This window comes from Rhea americana, unplaced genomic scaffold, assembly GCF_003343005.1.
Source record: "Rhea americana isolate MKP2758 unplaced genomic scaffold, rheAme1 scaffold_69, whole genome shotgun sequence".
Lineage (NCBI taxonomy): Eukaryota > Metazoa > Chordata > Aves > Rheiformes > Rheidae > Rhea > Rhea americana.
In genome coordinates, this window is record NW_028186856.1 from 3,156,907 (window position 1) to 3,177,592 (window position 20,686).

Here is a 20,686-nt window from a genome sequence, read left to right on the forward strand (position 1 = left end):
CCTCAGCAAACACGCTCCGAGCTGACTTSTGTTTCACCGTGCGCTCGCTATGAGCGTGGGTAGAGTTTGCCTGCACCTTCTGCAGTCAGCAAGGGAATGCCAGAAGGACTAGGGTGGTCTTGCACTTAACGCCACTGAACGCTGGAGAAGAGTGTTCAGCATCTGCCGCTGGCCCTGTCGATGCTGGACGTGTCATTTAAACTTTTCAGAGATGGTCACTAAGCCTGTGTTCCTCGTTTTCTGGCTATATTGAAGTCTTGAAGGCCAGTTTGCTACATCAGAAATCAGCAGGAGATATTCTGTGACCATTTTCAGAGGTATATGAGGCTCTAAAAAAACAAGCTCTAGCAGTCCCAGATAGGGAGAATCTTGCCCTCAGCCAAGCTGGGTATGGCAGTATTTTCTCACTAGGACTCTGCAAAAACCTATTTGTCTAAAGCAGTCAAATGCTTTGAACTCAAACACAGCCTGCAATTCGGTGGGCAAGTGCTACAGACCCCTACCAYGATAAGCATGCCAGAAATTAATCATTCCATCTTCCGAGCGGGAGCTGATGGCAAACAGTAAATATACCGTAGCATTAGATGACAAGTAATATGAAAGTACAACATGGAATCATTAGTTTTAAGATATACAGTAAATAAGGCAAAAATGAAAAATAAGATTGTAAAATGCATGACTACATCTTAATGTGATTCACAACAGGACCATACATTTTAATCTTTTAATTCCTGCATGTAACATAAATAATGACAAGACACCTCTGATCCTATGTACTATAATAGGAACTATATGATATGACAAAAGTTTTAGGATTAAAAAAAATGAAAAAGCTATTAATTTATTATGAGCTATCAGCCATAAGTTACAAAAGATGCTTTTTCTTCCATCTGTAAATGAATTATTATTTTTCAAGACAGAAGGTAACTTTTCTTTTGGTAAAAAATAATCATAAAAGAAAAAATAGCTAATCAACAGAGAGCCATGTATTAATGTCAAAGGCTGGACTTGGCTAATGTATTTTTCACTAGAGGTAAAAGCTTAGGAACTGAATGTGCTTATCTTTATATGAACAATATTGCATCTTTATATAACCAACCATTATGAATATCATTTTATATGCATATTTTAAATGCAAAGCTAAAGATATCTGAGTGTATTTCAGTAGGAATCAACTATTTTCTAAATTCCTTCTAGTTTTTTGATATAGATGAAGAAATACATTACAGAAGATTTTGAAATGGTAAATTAAATTTAAGGATAAGGAGGAGAATTTAAGAATTTAAACTGAAAATTTGCAGAGAATGGAATATTAAGTGCTTTTAGTAATTATAATTTAACTATAATAAGCAGTATTAGTTAAGAATGATATAGTAGATGGAGTCTATAGTATTTCCATTTTTAGGTATTGGGAAACATATATTGAGGGTTTTTTCAGAGTGAAATTAACTGGATAAGAATTAACTGCTTGAAGCTGCAATGTTCTAAGCATTGTCCTGATTTATAAAAGCATTTAAACATAATTCTTTTCAATCTGAACTGTTTAAAAATTTAGTGTTTAATCTGAGCTGTGTTTGGCTCTGTCTTTAATCTATGGCACTATAGTTCACAGGACAACTTATCTACTGCATCCTAAGACATCTTTCAGACAGAGCACTGAACTGCCTTCCACATGTATTTCTCCTCCTTTTCAACAGCAGCTCAGGCAGACAGCACAAGTATATAACATTAAGCAAAATGAACATGGCTGTTAAGCACTTGCATAGCTTTGAGTGAGTAAGCAATACTTGTAAATCAGACCCCTTGCATACATTACATCAACTGTTTATTTTAAATGCTTTGCTGGTACAAGGAAAAAGAACTTAGCATTTTGAAGGATTAAGTCCTGTGAGGGAATTTAACCCAGTAAAGATACAGAGTACAAGGACAYAATGCAAAAAAAATTAAGTATATTTCTAGGAATGCCTTTCCATCCCACAGGCACAGTAGCTTTGACCTAAGTTAGTATGTAGGATGGGTATACATAAATGTAGGCGGTGCAAAAAGCATGAATTTGGCAACTTGYTTTGAGTCTTGAAGTTTAAGCACATGAATAGTTCCAGTTAAGTTAATGGGATTTTTTGTGTTAATCACAGACTTGTGCATCTCCCTGAATCAAGGACTGAGTGTTTATATGCACATGACTCATTCCAAAGAGTGACTCACTGAAAAACGCATGTACTAGTCAAAAAAGGAGACTGATAATGAAGACTATAAGATCCTGCAGAAAAGTAAAATAAGGGGTTAATATTTTCAGAAATTTAAATTATTTCTGAAATTTAAATTATTTAAATATAAATAAAAGATTATGCATATTTACCTTCGTGTGCAGGAAAAAAATGTAATTCAAAGTAAATACTAGCATTTTTGGCTTTAAGTGTCACAGGAAAAAAAGAAAATCTGTTTGGAGAATAGCTACAGAGGCATCTCTATTCAACATCACTGTATTATCTGAATGTTATCATATAACATTTGCAAAACTCAATGCAATAGAACTGCAAAGCGAATCAGCTGTAAAACATGTATTTTCCTTTTTTTAAAGTTGTGAAAGAGAGGGTGGATAAGTGGGTGGCAGAATGATTGAACTTATAGAAAATGTATTATTTGTCATGAAATAGAGCAGAAGGAACAGAAGAAAAGGAAAAATCAGGTGGTAAGGGAGTAGGCAGAAGTCACCACTTTATTAGCCTCCTTCAGTGCATAGTTTTTTAGTTAACATACATATTCTCAGTAAAAGTATGTTACTGAAAGTGTAGTCATTATTCCATTAAGATGCTGTTGCCTTAATGAGAGACGTAAGAGAAAATCATACCTGAATGGGCAAAGCCATTCTAATAAGAAACTACATACAGYGTTGAATTAGTCATCTGAAGATGAAGGCTGGATTAAGAGTGGATAATCAAAAAGCCCTTGAAGAATGTCTGTACTGGGTTATCAATAACAATTTGCTAGCAGTTTGCCACATTGTATTCTGAGTACTAAATACACTATAAAAATAATGCACTGGAATAACTGCCAAGCAGTTGAACGATACCTCTTGATATTTAGTTAGTGAATTAAAGAAGTTGAAGGTCTAGCTGGAAAAGATCAGCCAAAGAGTAATACAYCTGACTTCAGTAAAACATGCAAGGGCTCAGACACTTCTACAGGTATTAGAAAAAAAGGATTTCCCTCCTACCACCAGCATAAGAGATGCAGAATAATACCATGTGGACAACAGCTCTCAGTGCAACTTGACTTATAAGGGGTTCAGCTAAATCCTGTCTTATAGTCCTACTCTTTCTTTATTCAGATGGCAGGTGGAAGCAGAATTCGGAATGCTTGTGGACTAGGAAGGCAAAAGTTTTGCTATGCATGGTAATAAAGAGGMCCAGTGTGCAGTTCACATACTGAAAGCTCTTCCTTCTGTTTTATGTAATCAAAACAGCGATTGCATTGCAGTAATCTCAATAACCAGCATTACTGAAAGATTTAGGACAGTTATTGCTCTTCTTGTGCTAGCACATCTCTACTGTTCTTTTTACCTGTGGTAGATTCAACACAGAATGGATAGGTCTGTCCCACTACAATCACACCTTTATTTTGTTTTCCAGACATATTCTTGGATAGCTGAAGACCTAATACTTAAATTCTTTCTTCAGCCAGTGATCATATAGTGTCTTCAAGTGTTCTATAAAATACAGATAAACAAGTCTGTTAATAGCATACCTTCATATATAACTCCTACGTAACACTATACTTCTTACGAAATATCTACAGCTAAACCAGTGATCTGGTAAAATTATTGAGATTCCTTAAATAAAACATCATTTCAGACACAGACAAGGGCAGAGTAGTAAATATTCTAATATCTGTAAGAAATCAACTATTAATAATTTAAAGAACTACTAGTTCTTTATTATTACATTTTATACGATGTAATGTATACGATTTTTGGTTAACACCGGCAGACAGTGCTGAGGCTACTTCTTTGTAGGCTGCTAATAGATCATATTCCAGAGATACTGGGCAAAGCACCAATATCAATAGAAATAACAGCAGTATTAATAGAGACTGCTCATCTCAAGTAACAACTGAAGCAAATAAAATTGAAGAGCCTCTTTTCTCTCATGGCACTACAGTTGAAACTTATAATAAGTTTAGGAAGGACAGGTGCAAAGAGAAAAGACAACTGATGGTCAAAAATAGCACAAACCATTCAATTCATGTATGCCTCTGGAAAAGCAAAGAAACCAATGTAAAACAGTGGTGTGCACCATTAAGGATTTGGATTCTGGTTCTGATTCTGATTCTAATTCCAATTATAACAGTTATACCACTGAATTCAGCCAGGGGTTTCAGTGTACAGGAAAGTTAGAGAAAAGCTAAGGGTTGCCTTTACAGCACACTGTTGATCTGTATTAATTCCACAGGCAAACATTTCTAATGCACAGTAAGTATCAGGTAGTTGTCCCTTAACTGTTAGTTACYCCTGAGCTCATATTTTATTATCATGTAAAAATCTGGTCCAATATATTTTCCTGCTATTCTTTTTCTACTTGCTGAGCTTATTCCCAGAGACTGAAAAACATCTGTCAATTGAATGCAATGAAACTACCACTTGGTCAATTAGTTCAAGACTTATGCACAAAAATACTTGTTTTTCATGTGTGTCAACTATAAAATACATGTGCTTGCTGCCAGCAGAAAGGAATAAAAATAAGATTAAGCAAGTAGTCAAAACATGTCCATTTGCCCAACATTATTTCAACTACTAAACAATTCTAAAGAAAACATTCTGTTTGTATTACCTTATTGTTGGGCATAATTTTGCCCTATGAATAATAGCATTTGCATKTATACTTTTCCCTTTTATTAAAAAGAAGAAATAGAAGAAGGGAAACAGGGACTGCTGCAGGTAAAAGAGGGCCTACTAATTCAACTTCAAAACAGTCATAGAAGATGTTACAGTGAAATCCTACATTTGTATGCATTTTTCCCTGCCCCTCCATAGATCATGCAGGGATTCACATAGTTTTGCTGGATTAGTAGGCTCCATCTTCTGTTTGCACCATAAGGGGAAAACTCCTGTATGCTTTCCCACTCACCACAGAGAACAGCTAAGAGAGACATACCCATATGATTCTCACTCGTCTCAGGAATTTCAATCAGATGGTGATCACTAGACTTTATTCATTTTCCAGTTCCAAGCTAAATGACTTTATTCTTATGTCAGTAGACTAGACATGAAATCAGTGTTGATTKCAGGTATATACCAAAAAGACATTTAAGAATCTTATGTTTTTTCTCTGTAGCCTGTTGTGTACGTAGAGTACTAATTTATTTTAATGTCATTATGTATTAAAACACAAAAACTTGTACTGGTAAGTGCTGACAACAGASATAGGGTTCTAGAAATATTACATAAATACTTACCTCTGTAACATGCAGAAAAATCAAAGCTAAGGAGTTCTAAAATCATCTCTTTCTTGCTTAGGACTGTAGGACAGATAAGAGTACTTTTAAACCATTCTTTCTCTTTCTTTCCTTATTAACTCAGTTATCTTTCCCTCAGGGTGAATGTCTACATATGGCTGTGAAAAATAAATCTCCCACGTATTCAGACTCAGGTTCTTCACAAACTATTACAACTACTTTTTCAAAGAGAACAAAAATATATTTTTAGAAACTAAAATCTGCTTGTAACTGAAACTTTAAAGAAGTTCTTTACACTCTTTATGGGTCTTATACATTGTTATATATTCTATTGCTCAACTGTGATAATTCAAATGGATTATTAGAGTACAACAGATATTTCCCAATATTAAATGTTAATACCTTCCATCTAGCAGATGGACATTTCAAGCTTGATTAAATTGCCTACTCACCAAGATTCAGTGTAGGCCCTCTGTCTAATCTGTAACTGCCACTCCAGGACATCACAACATTTAAAGTTCTTTGATACATCTGTTAGTGCAATGTAGATGTCTCAGCTGCCTGCCAGAATGGCACTAGATGTCTGTCTRTGCAACTGAATTAAAGCTTTATGGTAGGATTCAGCTACCTAATCATAGGCATCCAGTGTCATTTTAGACACTGTAGGGTACCTGCTGGCCTTTAATCACTGCTCTAGAAGACCTGACTGAGCCCATGTTAGGCCCTGCAAAAGACTCGGATATCCTGCATGTCTACAGTGACATGAGACATCTGTGTTTAGGCAGCTGAATCCCACCTTCAGAGTTTGGAGCATCCTTACTGGTCAATTGGGGGGAAAAGGAACTTTAAGAGAATCATGGAAGATCATGATGTAAGGAACCTTTCTTTCTCTTCTAAGGGAAGATGCAAATCTGATTTCAGACAAGACACTAGAGAAGAATCTGAGAAGAGGGGAGGGGAAACACATAACAGAATTCCTTGACAGACTTTTAGGAGGCCTTCAGGGAAGAACAGAGCTTGAGTGAAAAATCTCTGTTGGCTGATATTCTAGCAAAAAGAGAAATCATCAGTTCCCCTGCTAATCTGTTTTTTTAACATTATRAAAAACAGGGAGTTGAGGTTAATATTACCAAATCACCTGTCTGGGTGAAAATTACTTAGTATTGTTTTCTGTTTATGTTTTTTGGAAGAGATTAGAAACTCCCAAAATAAGTAGGAGACTGTTGTTTCAAATGCACATCATGTTGCACAATATTGCRTACTGATAGGATCATGGGCACCTAAGGCATGGGAGAAATGGAAGAGCCACGTGTTGTGCTATGTAAACCCAGCAACGATGCCCACAATGGYGGATGCTACTTAGGCATGTTATGGAAGGAAAACGGCATGCATATGCATGAAAAAGAAGGTTCTCTTAAACACCAAATAACATAAAAATAATATTTAATAAAGATAAATATATACTTCATATTGGCAAAGTAATCTCAAGATCAGTTCTGCTAGAGTCCTCAGGTCCTGGCTAATCCTGCTGAGATTAGTAGATTTTTGGGGTATTTATATGAGTAAAATCAAACAATGTAGCCTTCAAATTACATATACATTTATTACTACAACCTATGATATTCTCTGAAGCAATATAGTCTTTGTGAAAAAAATGCAAAAAGCTACTGAGGTTAATTTAAGAAAATATAGCTGTCCAATAGGATTTTTGAGTAGATCMAGTATTATTAGTCATTTGCAGAGCACTCTGAATTTACATACAGCTTTGTAGCCACAAAGACAAACAACCTCTTTGATCTGAAAAGCTTATATTATAATGACTTTATATGGAAAAAATGCTATACYCATATTCAAGATCCTTATGTAAAAGAGACTTAGCTAAGATGAAAGAGTCCAGAACAGGRCAAGTGAAGTGACTGGTAGCCTAGTAAGATTTACATACAAAATAAACTTGCAAATGCTAGGATTACTTAGTCAGGAAATGACAAGCTTTAAGAAAGAATAAGCATGAAGTATTCCAAGTTAAGGACAGTGTATGAAAACTATTTGTTCTTTTCTATTCTGTCAGATTTTGCTATATAAGAACAAATGCAAGCATAAATGCATCAGATGAAAAAAAAATGCCTATATATACTTCACATGCTCTGCAAAACATAGTAATACAGGGTCCTTTGAAGCAAATCGTGTGGCGTACATTTGGAAACATTTAGGATTCACTGGTGTAAGATAAAAGACATAACAGCATTCAGAGATTCATTTGTCTGTAAGCTATTTTCCTGCAAGTATCTGATAGTCAAGGAATTTGTCACACACATACATAATTGGACAGACTGGCTAAAAATTCCAGGAAATCATTCTAGTGGAAAAAAAGTAGGTACTTCTTAATGCATATTAGATAAACCACTGGTTTGGCCAATGTCTCCCTATAGTTATACGGTGATACGCTCCACCATACGAAGCGTTGTCATGTTTCGGGATATTACATTCTTAGGTGCTGACTGTGTTGTATGATATGTCCATATAGCATGTTGCAGAACTGTGCAGCAATAGTTCTGCCAGAAATCCCAGTAGGAGGGAGCTGCAGGCTAATTCACTTGGGTGTGAAGAGTGATACCGAGCAAATAACTCTATGTAAAGTTCTACATTGCTGCAGTTAGAAAGCCTCTGATTCACCCTGTATTATCAAGGCCTACAGATATAGACAATAATGTAAGTAGTTATTCTGATAATTATCAATCACAGGTTAGAAAAGGAAACTTAGAAACTTAGAAACTTCTGAACTTCTCYTGGCTGGATAAACTGCCTAACAGAAGGGGCAATAATGTAACTTTCTCATATTTAGGCAAAATTCGGAAACAGTTTTCTTAAGTAATTTATAGCAAATATTTCATTTCATATTTAACAGCAAAAACTGTAGATGTTTGGTACTGAATGTCAGGTTGTAAATGTCTAATGAAAGAAAATATACCAAAAGTTCTCAGTGGGAAATATCACTATATCCATTACAAACTAGGACTACCAGATATTTTTTAGTTGCGTGGTAGCTTTAAAAACAATTTTAAAGTTATATAATCTTATCTTCAGAGGGTGGGTAAACCTTTGTAACAAGGGAATCTTTTTAAAAAGTCAAGTTGATATTTTTCTGGGAGAGATGGCTTTCATATCTTTATTTCCAACAAATGTTTGTAAAATGAGATTCATAACTGAAATGGATGTAAGGGTTAAAGAATAACAATGATTCTTGCATGACATGATTCTTTTGACATGAAACTTGCAACACATAAATTATCACTATCATTAAAGGGGAATTAAGTAAAGCAACAATATTTCAAATACTGAACTGCAGCATAATTTCAAAAATCCATCATAAGTACCAGCAAAACACAAAAAACACAGCAATATAATATAATGTAATATAATATGTATCTGCATATTTTTTTCCATGCAGTCCCAAAAAATCAGGCCTAATTGTCTTACTATTTCTTAATTTATAAATAATCAATATTGTTCTTGAATGTGTTTTGGATGTATTCTCATTATTTTCAGCTACTGGCAACTGTACATATTTCTGGCTTACTCATCAGCATTGTCACACAAAATTCTGTCTTATATTTCAATAATGCATATGCATGTGTGTAATGTTTTTAAAGAATACAACTTTTGATCCAAGATAGCTATCACTTTCTTCCAGTATACTTGGCCACTCTTAGCCTTTATAAAATTTCAGTCCAGCCATTATCTATTTAAATATTAGGTTGGTTCTTTGGTTCTTTGAATCATGTTACCAATTTTTTTGCCAACGTATCTTTTAACAATACATTCCACTGATTATTACTTCATAAAATCAAAAATAATTCCTTTTATTCATTTTGTATGTGTAAGTTTTTAACAAAATTATTTGTTGCATTACAGAACAAAATGAATACAAATCATTAAAGTAATGTATATTCTTAGCCATCTTATTTCAAAAACAGTTCCATCCTTTGAAATGTCCCTTAGATATAAACCAAACACAGTCATATTTTTATTGCCTTTATAAACTTTCATCTGTTTGATTTTTTGAGCTAAAAGTGAATCTTCTCCTTGAATATATATGGTCAATGTTTTCAGTCATGTTAATATAAGAATTTTTAAAGTATAATTTTTCCATTCTTTCTTAATATACATAAGTATCAACTTCACTTTTTGGATGACAGAAGTAAGCAGACATTGACATTTATATGCCTGTGATGAAACCCAAATCTTTTTCTTCAGACTATACAGAACCTTTCTTAGTGTTTAAATTTAAATTACTGCTGCCAGCCTGTATTATGTATTTTATAACCACATTAAATTTAATCAGATATACTGCTGCCTCTTCTGTAAAATCTCTCTGTAGTGCAGTCGCCATAATCCTACATGTTTTTACTATCTTCAAATTTATTTTGTAAGCAAAAAAATGGGAGCATCTTATTTTCTTATTCAAGTTTCCTAGTATTTATTCCAGGTAATTAGTAGAATCCTTTAATATAYGACTCTGCTATTAACAGCACAGAATTGCTTTGGTCTTTTGAAATCTAAACTCCTGTCAAACATCCAAAGACAGTAAGGCACTTGTACTTGCAAATTTATCATGTAATTTATGCATTATGCTTCTGAATACAACAGCATAAATGTAAAAGCAAAAAATTGTAAGTAAATATCCTCCTTACAAAATTAAATGGACTGAGCTGCAGAAAATACTTTCATTTGCACCTTCAATTTTATTAMGTGTATATGGTAGATATTTATTATGTTAAAATCAATTTTAGATCCAATATTCACATGACTTTTCCAAAACTATGGAAAATATTTACTGTTGGTCAAGTTAAAAAGAACATGACACTTTTCAATTTCATTCTTAATTGAGAATTGTAGATATAGAATAACCTTGTGAACACAGAATAAGACAAATCCTCTTTAAGAGTCAATATTTTTCTTAAATATATTAATGAAATTAAAGTATCAATTTATGAAGGAAAAGACTGAGATGCATTGCATCCAATATGCAGAAGTTGATTATAGATGTATATATATACCTGGGAGTGTAGAAGCTCGTATGAACAAATTTTTGTTTTACAATCACAGTCTGTCCAAAGCCAATGAAAAGCAGCATATCATTCAGTGGCGTTCAAAYGAATATTTTTTAGGTGGATAAAAAAAGCCATATTTGTTCTTTCTGCTTTTTCTCATTCACCAACATAATGAAAAAAACCATATTGTTATAAATGCAGCATATTTCTTGTTTTAATATTATGTTCAGAGTAATTTGTTCTTAYCTGAAAACACATACAGGAATATCAAACCTGACAAGAAACCTGTAACGATGCTAGTTATTACTCTAAGAATAGAGGAATCTAAATTAAAACAGTTTACTTGCTGGAGCTCTTGAAGATTCCTCACAACATGCACTTTGACATTCTTCTGTTCATTTTCCTGACACACTTGATTCTTCTGGATCCCTGATTTGCAAGTTACAGTCACTCATTTAAGTTTTCTTAACCTGGTCTTGAACTTGCACAAATTGCTTGAAGAGGTGCTTGACATGTAACCTTTAGGCTATAAAATATTTCTAAATTTGGCCCAAGATTTTAGTTTGTAGTATAAATGTATGCTATGATGTTCAATAAATTTTCTTCTTAAAAGAATTACAGACTTTTAAACAGTTTGCTCTATCAACTTTGTTAAAAATCTGTGACTTTAACAYAGCAATGAAGAAAGTTGGAAAACTCTTATATAAGATGGCTGCTTTTGTTCTTGAAATTACTGAGCCAGACTGCCATCTATTGGAAAATAAATATTTTTTTAAACTGTACTTTTTTTGAAAACTGAAACTGCAAAAGGTTATTGTCAAAGTCTGATTTTGCTAGCAATTGTGTTTAAAATGGCTTTTTTTAAAAAAAAAAAAAAAGGAATGCTTATTATCTAGACTGTTAGAATCAAGGATTTTCCCTACATCATTTTCCACATCAAATTTGACCAAGCATGGTTTCAAGCACAACACACAGCACCTTTTCCCACTTGCTGAACAGCAAGATCTCGGTTATGTGGAGGGACCATTTTTACATTTAACAGACGAAGTGAAACTGTAATATGTCACCACTGAACAATAAATGGGTATAAAGCTCTCCTAGCTTGCCTATGAAGCTGTCAGGGCTTTTCAGGTCTTTCCATGCATAAGGGAATTAAAGTTTCAGTCACAATGGCCAAAATGAAAAAGAAGAAAAAGGAGKAAGAAGGTATTAAGAGTAAAAATCTATGAATCTAAACATCAACCACATTCAGTGTACAAGCCACCATTGAGAAAATTGGAAAATTCCAACTAAAGTAATCCCTACGCATATGAATGCCTTTTCAGAGCTCTCTCTGAAATGATATAACAAGTCACATTCCCAGTTTATCTTCAGTCAGGGCTTTAATTTTATGGAGAGTGAACACAGAGTTGTTGCCTGATAACTCATTTTATGCATGTTTTASTGACCAATGAGGATAGATTAACAAAACAGGGAAATAATATTTTATATGACAGCACATCAGATGTATATTAGAAGAAAGCCAGAGTCGCAAAACCAGCCACCTAAAATTTTAAATTTCCAGTGTAGCTTTAACTTGACTTTCTTTAGTGTATTCATTATAATGAACTCTTCAGTTAAATGATCAAGTAACTTGTTCTTCTCACTCTGCATTATCCAGCAAACAAGTGCTCGCAGTTGATCCTCTTCATTAATTGTCCTCATTCAGGAAGCTAACACAGTCAGCAGACTTCCAGAACCTGAAACTTTATCCAGTTTTACCTTTCAGCTTCTGGAATGGAAGTGTACTGTAAGGACATTTTTACTCATCTCCTCATTTGCTCCTATTTACATTTACATTGAGGCGTCTATTCTTACTCTCCTTATTTGTACTTACTGCTCCATTGTCCCCTCCCCCCTCTCAGATGTCCAAGCCTTCCAGTCCTCAAGCTCTTGCCCTTCAGTTTTCCAATTCGATTTCTCTATGTCCCATTGTATCCGTACTACGTGATACTTGGTGGGAATGGTCTGTGTTGTAACTTTTTCTATCTGTGCTACCTGATACTTGGTGAGAATRGTCTAGTGTTGTAACCTTTTAGTGCCTAGAACAATACCGCTGTGTTAAGCAGAATACAAATAAGTAACTAACAAGGTCTTGGAAATCTGTGAGAAAGAACAACGGTTCGTTACATATAGATTCTGTGGCTTCCAGCCACTGAATCACCATGAGAAGCAGTCAACATGAAGGTCAGAAGTTGAAGAGTAATGAAATAGCGACCCCAAAGTCAATGTGGCCCCCAAAATAAGTCTGCTCGTGTGCGCAGTATCATAGCCCGGTTATGCAACCAGGGCAGAGTTGGGCTAGACTCCCCGCACTTGTTGGCCCCATGTGCCAGGACTCCTGCCTACCGCAAATAATCATAAATACCGGAATTTTTCTGAAGGAGAGGGGGGCTGCTACACAACAGAGGACCACGTTGCCTCCCTGGGGACGCCTGAAAAAATTGTGCCTGCTGACTCTCTCTCTCACCATGCAGATGATCGGGACAAGCATTGGAGTGGTCCTTCTCAAGATTACCAACGGGTCGGTCTGTTTGTAAGTATCTACTAATAAACTGCTTGCTACTGAAGAGTGTTTGTGTGTGTGTGTATTTGTGCTGGCTTGCCAAACCGGATGTTTGGCCCCTGGGAATCTAACTAGAACACCCATGGAAACTTAGAGCCAATATAAAGCTGGAATTAAGGTGTCTAATCCAAAATTTTTGATCCAAAAAAGTCTCTTTCAGATATCACCTAACTTCAGAGCTGTGAAAACTCTACCTCATATCTGACTTTAAGATTCTGTAAGCACATAAAGCTCTGTTTTTGTCTATAGTCTTTAAAGGCTTATCAGCTTGGACACATCTTCCACCTAACCCGAAACAGGATCAATAAAATGTCCATTCTTCAGTCTATCATGACATAGTAGGCATGCTATCATCATAACAATRTCTTCATCATCATGACTCATTTTGAAAGTCAGGATAAATATCAGAGAACTGGTCAAGAAAAAGATGTTACACAATAAAATATGTAGTGTTTTCAGTGCAAAACATGATCCAATTTTTTTCCTGAAGGCTGGATGAAGTCCATTAGTGCAAAATATATCAGTATCACTTGCTGAGTGGTTGGATGAATAATTCCTGAAATGGAAGACTGGATTCAATTCCTTCCTTGACCTAAGGAAGTTTGAAACCACCTCTCCAAAAAAAAAAATGTTCTGTAGGTTCTGTACTATCAATAGGGCCTGAGTTCTGCACCCATTTAGTGTAGTTGTTGGCAAATTGGCACAGTCAGAATGAATGTTAGGGGAGCAGCTGCTGAACTGAAGCTGAAGCAGCAGGGACAGGTAGCTTGTACAGGAACACCTGGTGCAGGTCTCCCCCATATGCTGTCCCTGGCACCTGCAGCAGCAATGAATATAAACTGAATGAATGCAGTTAACAGGGAACATCCCACTGCCCTACTGAGATAATTTATGGAAGCTTCCCAAGGAGGTGAAACCTAAAGTCAAAAAAAGCTGTAAGAACCTTTCTCCTTTCTGATACAGATCCAGGAATCTATTCCTCACTCTCCATATCCATATATGTCTCCACTTATTTCTTTCTCCCTGTATCTCTGTGCTATACATAAATACTCATTTAGCTTTCTTCAATCGTGACTCTACCCTTTCACTTCTTCCACCACCATGCTCAACTGTCTTGCCCTGAGGATAGTTTGACAGCATTCACCTTTGCACCCATTTTCAGAGCTAAGCATCTCTCTTCCTGGTTACTCTTGGATGGCTCCCTACAGCATGTGTGGATATTCAGATCATCCATACACTGTACAGTGAGTCTACACACTCAAGGAAAGGCAGCACTTCCCCAAAACTGGGAGAAATTACCCCAAAACTGGGAATAATTTTCTGTTTGGCTGTTAGGCAGCCAGGAAGCAACGGAACAGACTGAGTGACCTTAAAATACTTTAAAAATATGAAATGAATCTTTTAGATGGAATAGGATAATCACCAATTACAGAAGAGTCCTTTATATATAGGCTTGTATGGTTGGGTCTATATTAGGAGAAAATGTGCCCTGCCTTGCATCTTGACTTGGAAGTGTGCACCATCACCCTGACTCTAGTTTCTTTGAAAGGAAAGCTGGATGCACTAGCACGAAACAGATGAAACATGCTTTAAATAGTCCCAATCTGGATAATTACAAGAACAGAACTATGGAGTTCACCATGGCAGGTATCTGTCATGCAATATAGTCATGAACTGTGGTGCTACAGACCGTGTCCCACATATCTTGAAGTTAAGTGACTCTTAACTCCAAGGTGTATTCTACTTTATCAAATCATTCTATTAAAAGAATAGTGCAACCTATTAAAATGTAATGAAGTACTCCATTATGATTTGCCTGAATGTGCCTTTAGATTTACTCAGTCTGCTAACATTGCCATAATATCTTTAAAAAATCTTTCTTATGTTGGATCAAGCCATATAGTCTTTAAAATGCAGTTTTTCTTAGGATTAAGCTAGAGGAAGGTTAAAAAAAAAAAAACTCCTTTCCTCCAAAATTGTTAGTAGTTAACTACCATTTTTGAATAATTTTTTTTCATCTCTAGGACAATATACAAATGAATACAATCTCAGCAAATATATTTGCTTAATTTAGCTTTGTATTTTCCTGCTGCATGTAAATTACAGATTTAGTGCCTGAATACTTCCTATTCATATTCTGTTTAATTTAGGTCTGTAAAAATTTCAGAGTAGACCGGATTAATGGATTGCATTTTCTGCAAAATAGAGACTGAGCAGATTTAAATAGCAGTTAGCACCTAAATACAGGAAGACACTAGAAAGACCTGTATAAAATGCTTAAATGAGATCAGTATCTTTTGCAGACTGACTTCAACATGAGCTATATATCTAATCACTCAAGCATGTAGAAGAGTTTTACAAAAATATTTACTGTACTTTTGGGCATCTRTCCATCTTTGTAAATCTTATTCTGTCTGTATATATTGTAATAAATCTTCTAGCAAATAAAATTCCTTAATTTTTTATGTTTTTTCCCCACATATGAGAACATAATTGTTTTTAATGTGTAAAAAAAGGAACTGAAAGTTGGCACTTTGCATTTTCTCCCTTTTCTATGTATTATTCCCTGGGCAATCCTAATTACTTTACCTATTGAAGAAAAGAAAATTCATTTTTTTTAAAATATGCCTTATTACCCTGGAATGAAAAAAATGAATCCTACAGCAGGAATAGTATTAATGAAGTTAAATTTTCGTCTGTAGTTGGAAATTGTTCAAATATCACATCCACAACAATTTCCAGTATCACACATTCAGCGTTTAATAATATTAGCCTATTGCAAAAGTCATATAATAATATAATGTATATGAATCACAACCGAAGATGCTTAGCTTCTTATTAGTTTGAGTGCTTCTCATCTAATTCTGCAAGTATTTAGTTTCAGGTACAGTAATATCCAGGCTGATTTCAATGATTTCTCATAAAAGCCTCCTAAGCACCCTCCATGCTTCAAAGGATAATTAGTCTGCGCTTTTGCTCACATTAGTGGTGCCATCAAAGCCATTCTTAATTCGGTAAGTAACACCTTTGCAAATCAAGGGAAATAATATATTCTAAATCTATAATGAGCCTATGCTATATTGTTTTTCACTGTTACATTATTAGACATATTATTCTTGCTGATTATTGCTTTCTTGAATACATAGGAAATAAAGCAAATAAAAATTAACATATTTTCCTTATATCCCATCTTACTTACTATATTAAGCTTGGTTTGGCTTCCGCTGGTCACAAATTCTTCCTCTGATAATTTACTAAAATTGTCCAGATAATGGTCTGATATTGTATGAGACAGATCTTCAAAAGAGTATTCCTTTTCCTGGCACAATTTGATTTCATCTAGGAGCTTTGATAATTCTCCAGTCACAGCTTCACCTTTAAAAACAGACAAATAATTAGATAATAATTAGATTACCAGGGGTAATTTGTGCCCAGAAAGGAAATGCATATTTTTTAAAATTCTATGGAGCATTTTTTATATTCTGTATATTATCATTTCAACTGTGATCTTCATGCCCAAGTCCCAGAAAAGGAAAATGTAAAGGTACCTCATGCTAGAAAGGGAACCACTGGAGATAATCTGCATGCTCCTGCCTTCCCCCATAGCATATATTTAGTAAGCATGAAATACAATATATACTTACCCTTTCTGTTTTCTAACMCTGAAAAGTGACTAGAAATAGCAGCTATCTGAGAATGTAAAGATTAATGCAAGAATAAGAAGGTTTATACAAACACAAAACACTAGTGTTCTGTACTCTGCATTGGGTTCTTGTTTGTTACTGTAAGCAAATAAGACATTCTATAGGTTCCACAAACTGTAAGTAGGTTAGAACTGAGTTTCTGAGAATACAAAATTGTCCCATCAATGAGAAGGGGTTCAATTCTTGCTCACTTTCCCAGGACTGCATTTCCTGGAACTGTGGCAGGATACACTGGGCAAAACCTACAAGTCTAAATATGCCTCCCTACAGCAGTCTATTAGAAACCCATGTTTGGCGAATTTTGTATTGTATTTCATGATTTCACTTTCATTTATCAGATACCATTAGCTAAGCAATCCAGCAAAATGATAAAAAACAATCAGACTCTCTATACACTGAAGGCCACTATTAGAAATATAACTSATAGCAATAAGTGTTAGAATTACCTTGTATGTTAACTTATGTTAATRGATAGCCCACTGCCTACTGCCAGCAATGACATCTCCATGGAATAATCACCTACTTGTTATGAACACCTGTATTAGGCTCTGATAATCTATTGCATGTGGATCATATAGCTATCAGTAATAACAGTGAGTGTGTAAATGAACAMTTAAGTTTTTCCAAGTGTAAATAAAAAAACCCTTCTCTTTTGAAGGTTTCCAAGAGTCATATTGTTGGATATGATATAATCCCAATATAATACAGAGATTATTCCATTTTATTCCATCCTTGGGAATAAAATGCTGAAACAGATAACAAAGTGAGCATATTCAGCTCAGCACACATAAAACGCACACATGTACATACATGTAACTAAGGAAGTATCAGAGAAGATTGTATCTGCTTAGTACAGAACTCTTTTTGTGTCATTGTTTTTCCTAGCCTTTTATGCTAGGTAAGTATAAATGATATAACTTATTCTAAAATATTTTTAAAATTACAACTACTGGCCAGTTAGGACTGAGATTTTCAGAACCAAGAACAGACGCTGAAAATTAAAAGCATCTATTTGTCATTTATTATCTAAGTAACAGAAATTTGTATTCAAAACTCTTATTACTTTCAGTCAATGCCTATTTTCCACAAAAATTGTAAATAAAACAAAGGTATAAACAGTTATAGTTTTATATTCATCTTTCTAATCAGAAAATTAAAATTATTCAAGATTAATATTAGAGTAAATAAAAAWTGGAAGTTAAAGACCTAAATATTAAGATTTATTTTCAAATTACATTTCACTGCCTTAAAAAGAAACAGAATTAGATTTATACCTACCAATTTATACCTTGTCCCCTAGCTCTCACTCTCTCAGTGCAAAAATCCCATGTTCTTCCACTTATGCTCTGCATTATTTACCACTGGACAAGAATGAGTTCTGTGTGCTATGATGGGAACTACAAGTGTGCTGACTGACTTGCCAGTAAGTGTATGCTAACTGGCTAGCTCATTGCTGCCGAAAAGAATATATAAAAGATGAATTTTGCCTACCCTTCTTTCAGCGCAGGCACTAATTAAAGTCTGTCTCCTCTATCCAGCTACCAATTTTCATGAAGGAAGGTAATTGATACTGCTATCCTTCTTCTATGTTTGATTTAGTTAATTGGAATTAGATTGTTAGAGAAAGAATGATAGACAGATGGACAGGAAGCACAATAATGTACAATTTCTTTCCTTCAGATTCAGATTACAAAATATACAAACAAAAGCAAGCYAGCATGTATTACATTATTTATACCCTGAAAGTGGAAACAAGGAATCTGAGATCATGACCTTACCTTTAAGAAGCAGAACTTCTTTTAAAAATAGTAATTACTTAATTTCAGGACAGACTTATTTCTATTACATACAGCAGTTGACTCCGTAAGTGATCTGTTAATGTCAAAGGAAATACTTATCGTGATACAGCATGTTTGTTCAGTATCCCAGTGGGAAACATGAATGGATCTCCAAGTCTTATGCAATTATCAGAGAACATAACATAAGGTGAAAGCATGTACATGCAACAGTGATAGGCATGGTACATGAAAGATATGGTAGAAGATTTATCTGCAGGAAGAATGGGAGAGCRGTAGCCAAATCACCCTTAAAAAGAGTCATCCAAATGTAACACACTGGGAAAGAGAAAGTAAAATGAGCCTGTAACTTGAAGGTGAACAATGTTTGTAGAGTATTTCGGCATATCTAACATGCTTTTGTTATACTTCATTATGAAATACATGTTGAAAGATAAATTAAACAGATCTAAGACGAACAATGTARCACGTTGTAAGCCATTAGTGACTTGTCCATCCTGAGAATCCAGTTCTRTGTTTTCCAGTATGACACAGGTTACAGGATATGTAGTTAAGCTAGTTAGTTCATGGTGGAAAAAAAGCTCCTCAATATCAGTAACTTCCTTTAACTCTCCTTTTCATTTAGCATATTAACATAAATGTGTTAGTGATATAATTGTAATATTAAAAGAAACTTCAAACAGCTTCTGCATTCAAAGAGCACATGTATTTACTTTTAGCCTTTGGAGACGGAGAAACTTCTGGGGACAAAATGCAAGACTGAAGTTCTGCGCATTCCAGTGGGGGTTCCTCTGAAAAACTTGCATTTCCTGTTTCCATATATTCTGCAATTTAAAGATATACATAGACTTAAACTCCTGATTTAATGGGTTTTTATTCCAATCAAAAGTATATTTACTACTTTGTTTTTATGAAAGCCTTTTGATTTTTTTATAACCTTACAATTATTCATAAAACATTTATCTAAAACTGAACATTTATCTAAACACTACAATGGCCAGTTATTTCATCTAATCTGCTGAAAATGTTATAAAAATCTCCTTGTAGGCTTAATGAGTAGTGACTATCACACTGACTTTTCTGACTCCTTGAAATCTTTAAATAGCTTCATAACTGTTCCATCCTACTATTATTGTTGAGTCTTCTTTCCTTTTAAAGTTATTTAGTGTTTTTATTCAAGGAGCACAAAAGTAAAAATATTGATCCTGTTAAGAAAACCAAATTTTCTATTTGTGGTACAGAGACAATGCATGAGGAAAAAAGAATGTGATCTCAGAAATTTAATTTTAATTAGCCATCTGGAWAAGTGTTCTAAATTTTTCCTCCTTTTCCTCTTTGAAATTTTCCCTAGTTCCACATTCATGACAATGTTTATAAAACAGACAAATACAAAATAATGAATTAACTAAATTTCAATTTCATTACTATTCTTTTTGTGTATACTACATATGCACACACATTATATTCATGTATGTTTGTRCACAGTCTAGGTCAATGGAACACTCAGAACCTTAATGAATATTATATTGTAGGAAAATACTAAATAATAAATTAGAAATTAATTTATGCAATGACAATTTTGATTTCCAGCAGAATGACTAGTTCACAGTTCAAGCAGTTATTCCGCATCTTCACTTGCTTGATTTCCTGAAGTTGCTAGACATGCACTTTCCAATACTAGGTGGTAATCACAGCAATACATGGTGTTGCACACATAAAAGCAAACTACAACTACTTTCATCAAAATCACACTGAAAGAGTGAAAGAGTTTCTGAGAAGTGAAATTTTCCCAATTTAATATCTACAGTCTACGACACACTTGTTAAGCTTGCTTTTATTCATGATTAAATAACAAAACCCCTAAACAAAATACAATTTATGACAAAATAGGCCTCTGAGAAACTGAAATCGGAAATGGCAGAGAAACAGCACGCACTTTCAGAATGCTTATGTAGGTTGTTAGTTTTTTTAAGAATATGTGTTTTGACGGTGTCATTTAAGTCTGATGGCTCGYAATGCCCCCCTGGATCATCTGTCATACCTTTCTCCATATGACAATGGGGACTATTATTTGTT

At 34.5% G+C, this 20,686-nt stretch overlaps 1 protein-coding gene across 1 annotated transcript in view; it reads right to left on the reverse strand.

Annotated features, from left to right (window-relative positions):
- Positions 1 to 20,686, reverse strand: part of ANKS1B (ankyrin repeat and sterile alpha motif domain containing 1B) — a 434,320-nt gene that overhangs the window by 339,065 nt on the left and 74,569 nt on the right. The window contains exons 7-8 of the mRNA XM_085321288.1: positions 19,324 to 19,434; positions 16,310 to 16,485 (exon numbers count right to left, since the gene is read on the reverse strand). Of these exons, the coding sequence (XP_085177414.1) occupies positions 16,310 to 16,485; positions 19,324 to 19,434 (287 nt within the window). The remainder of the gene's footprint in view (positions 1 to 16,309; positions 16,486 to 19,323; positions 19,435 to 20,686) is intronic.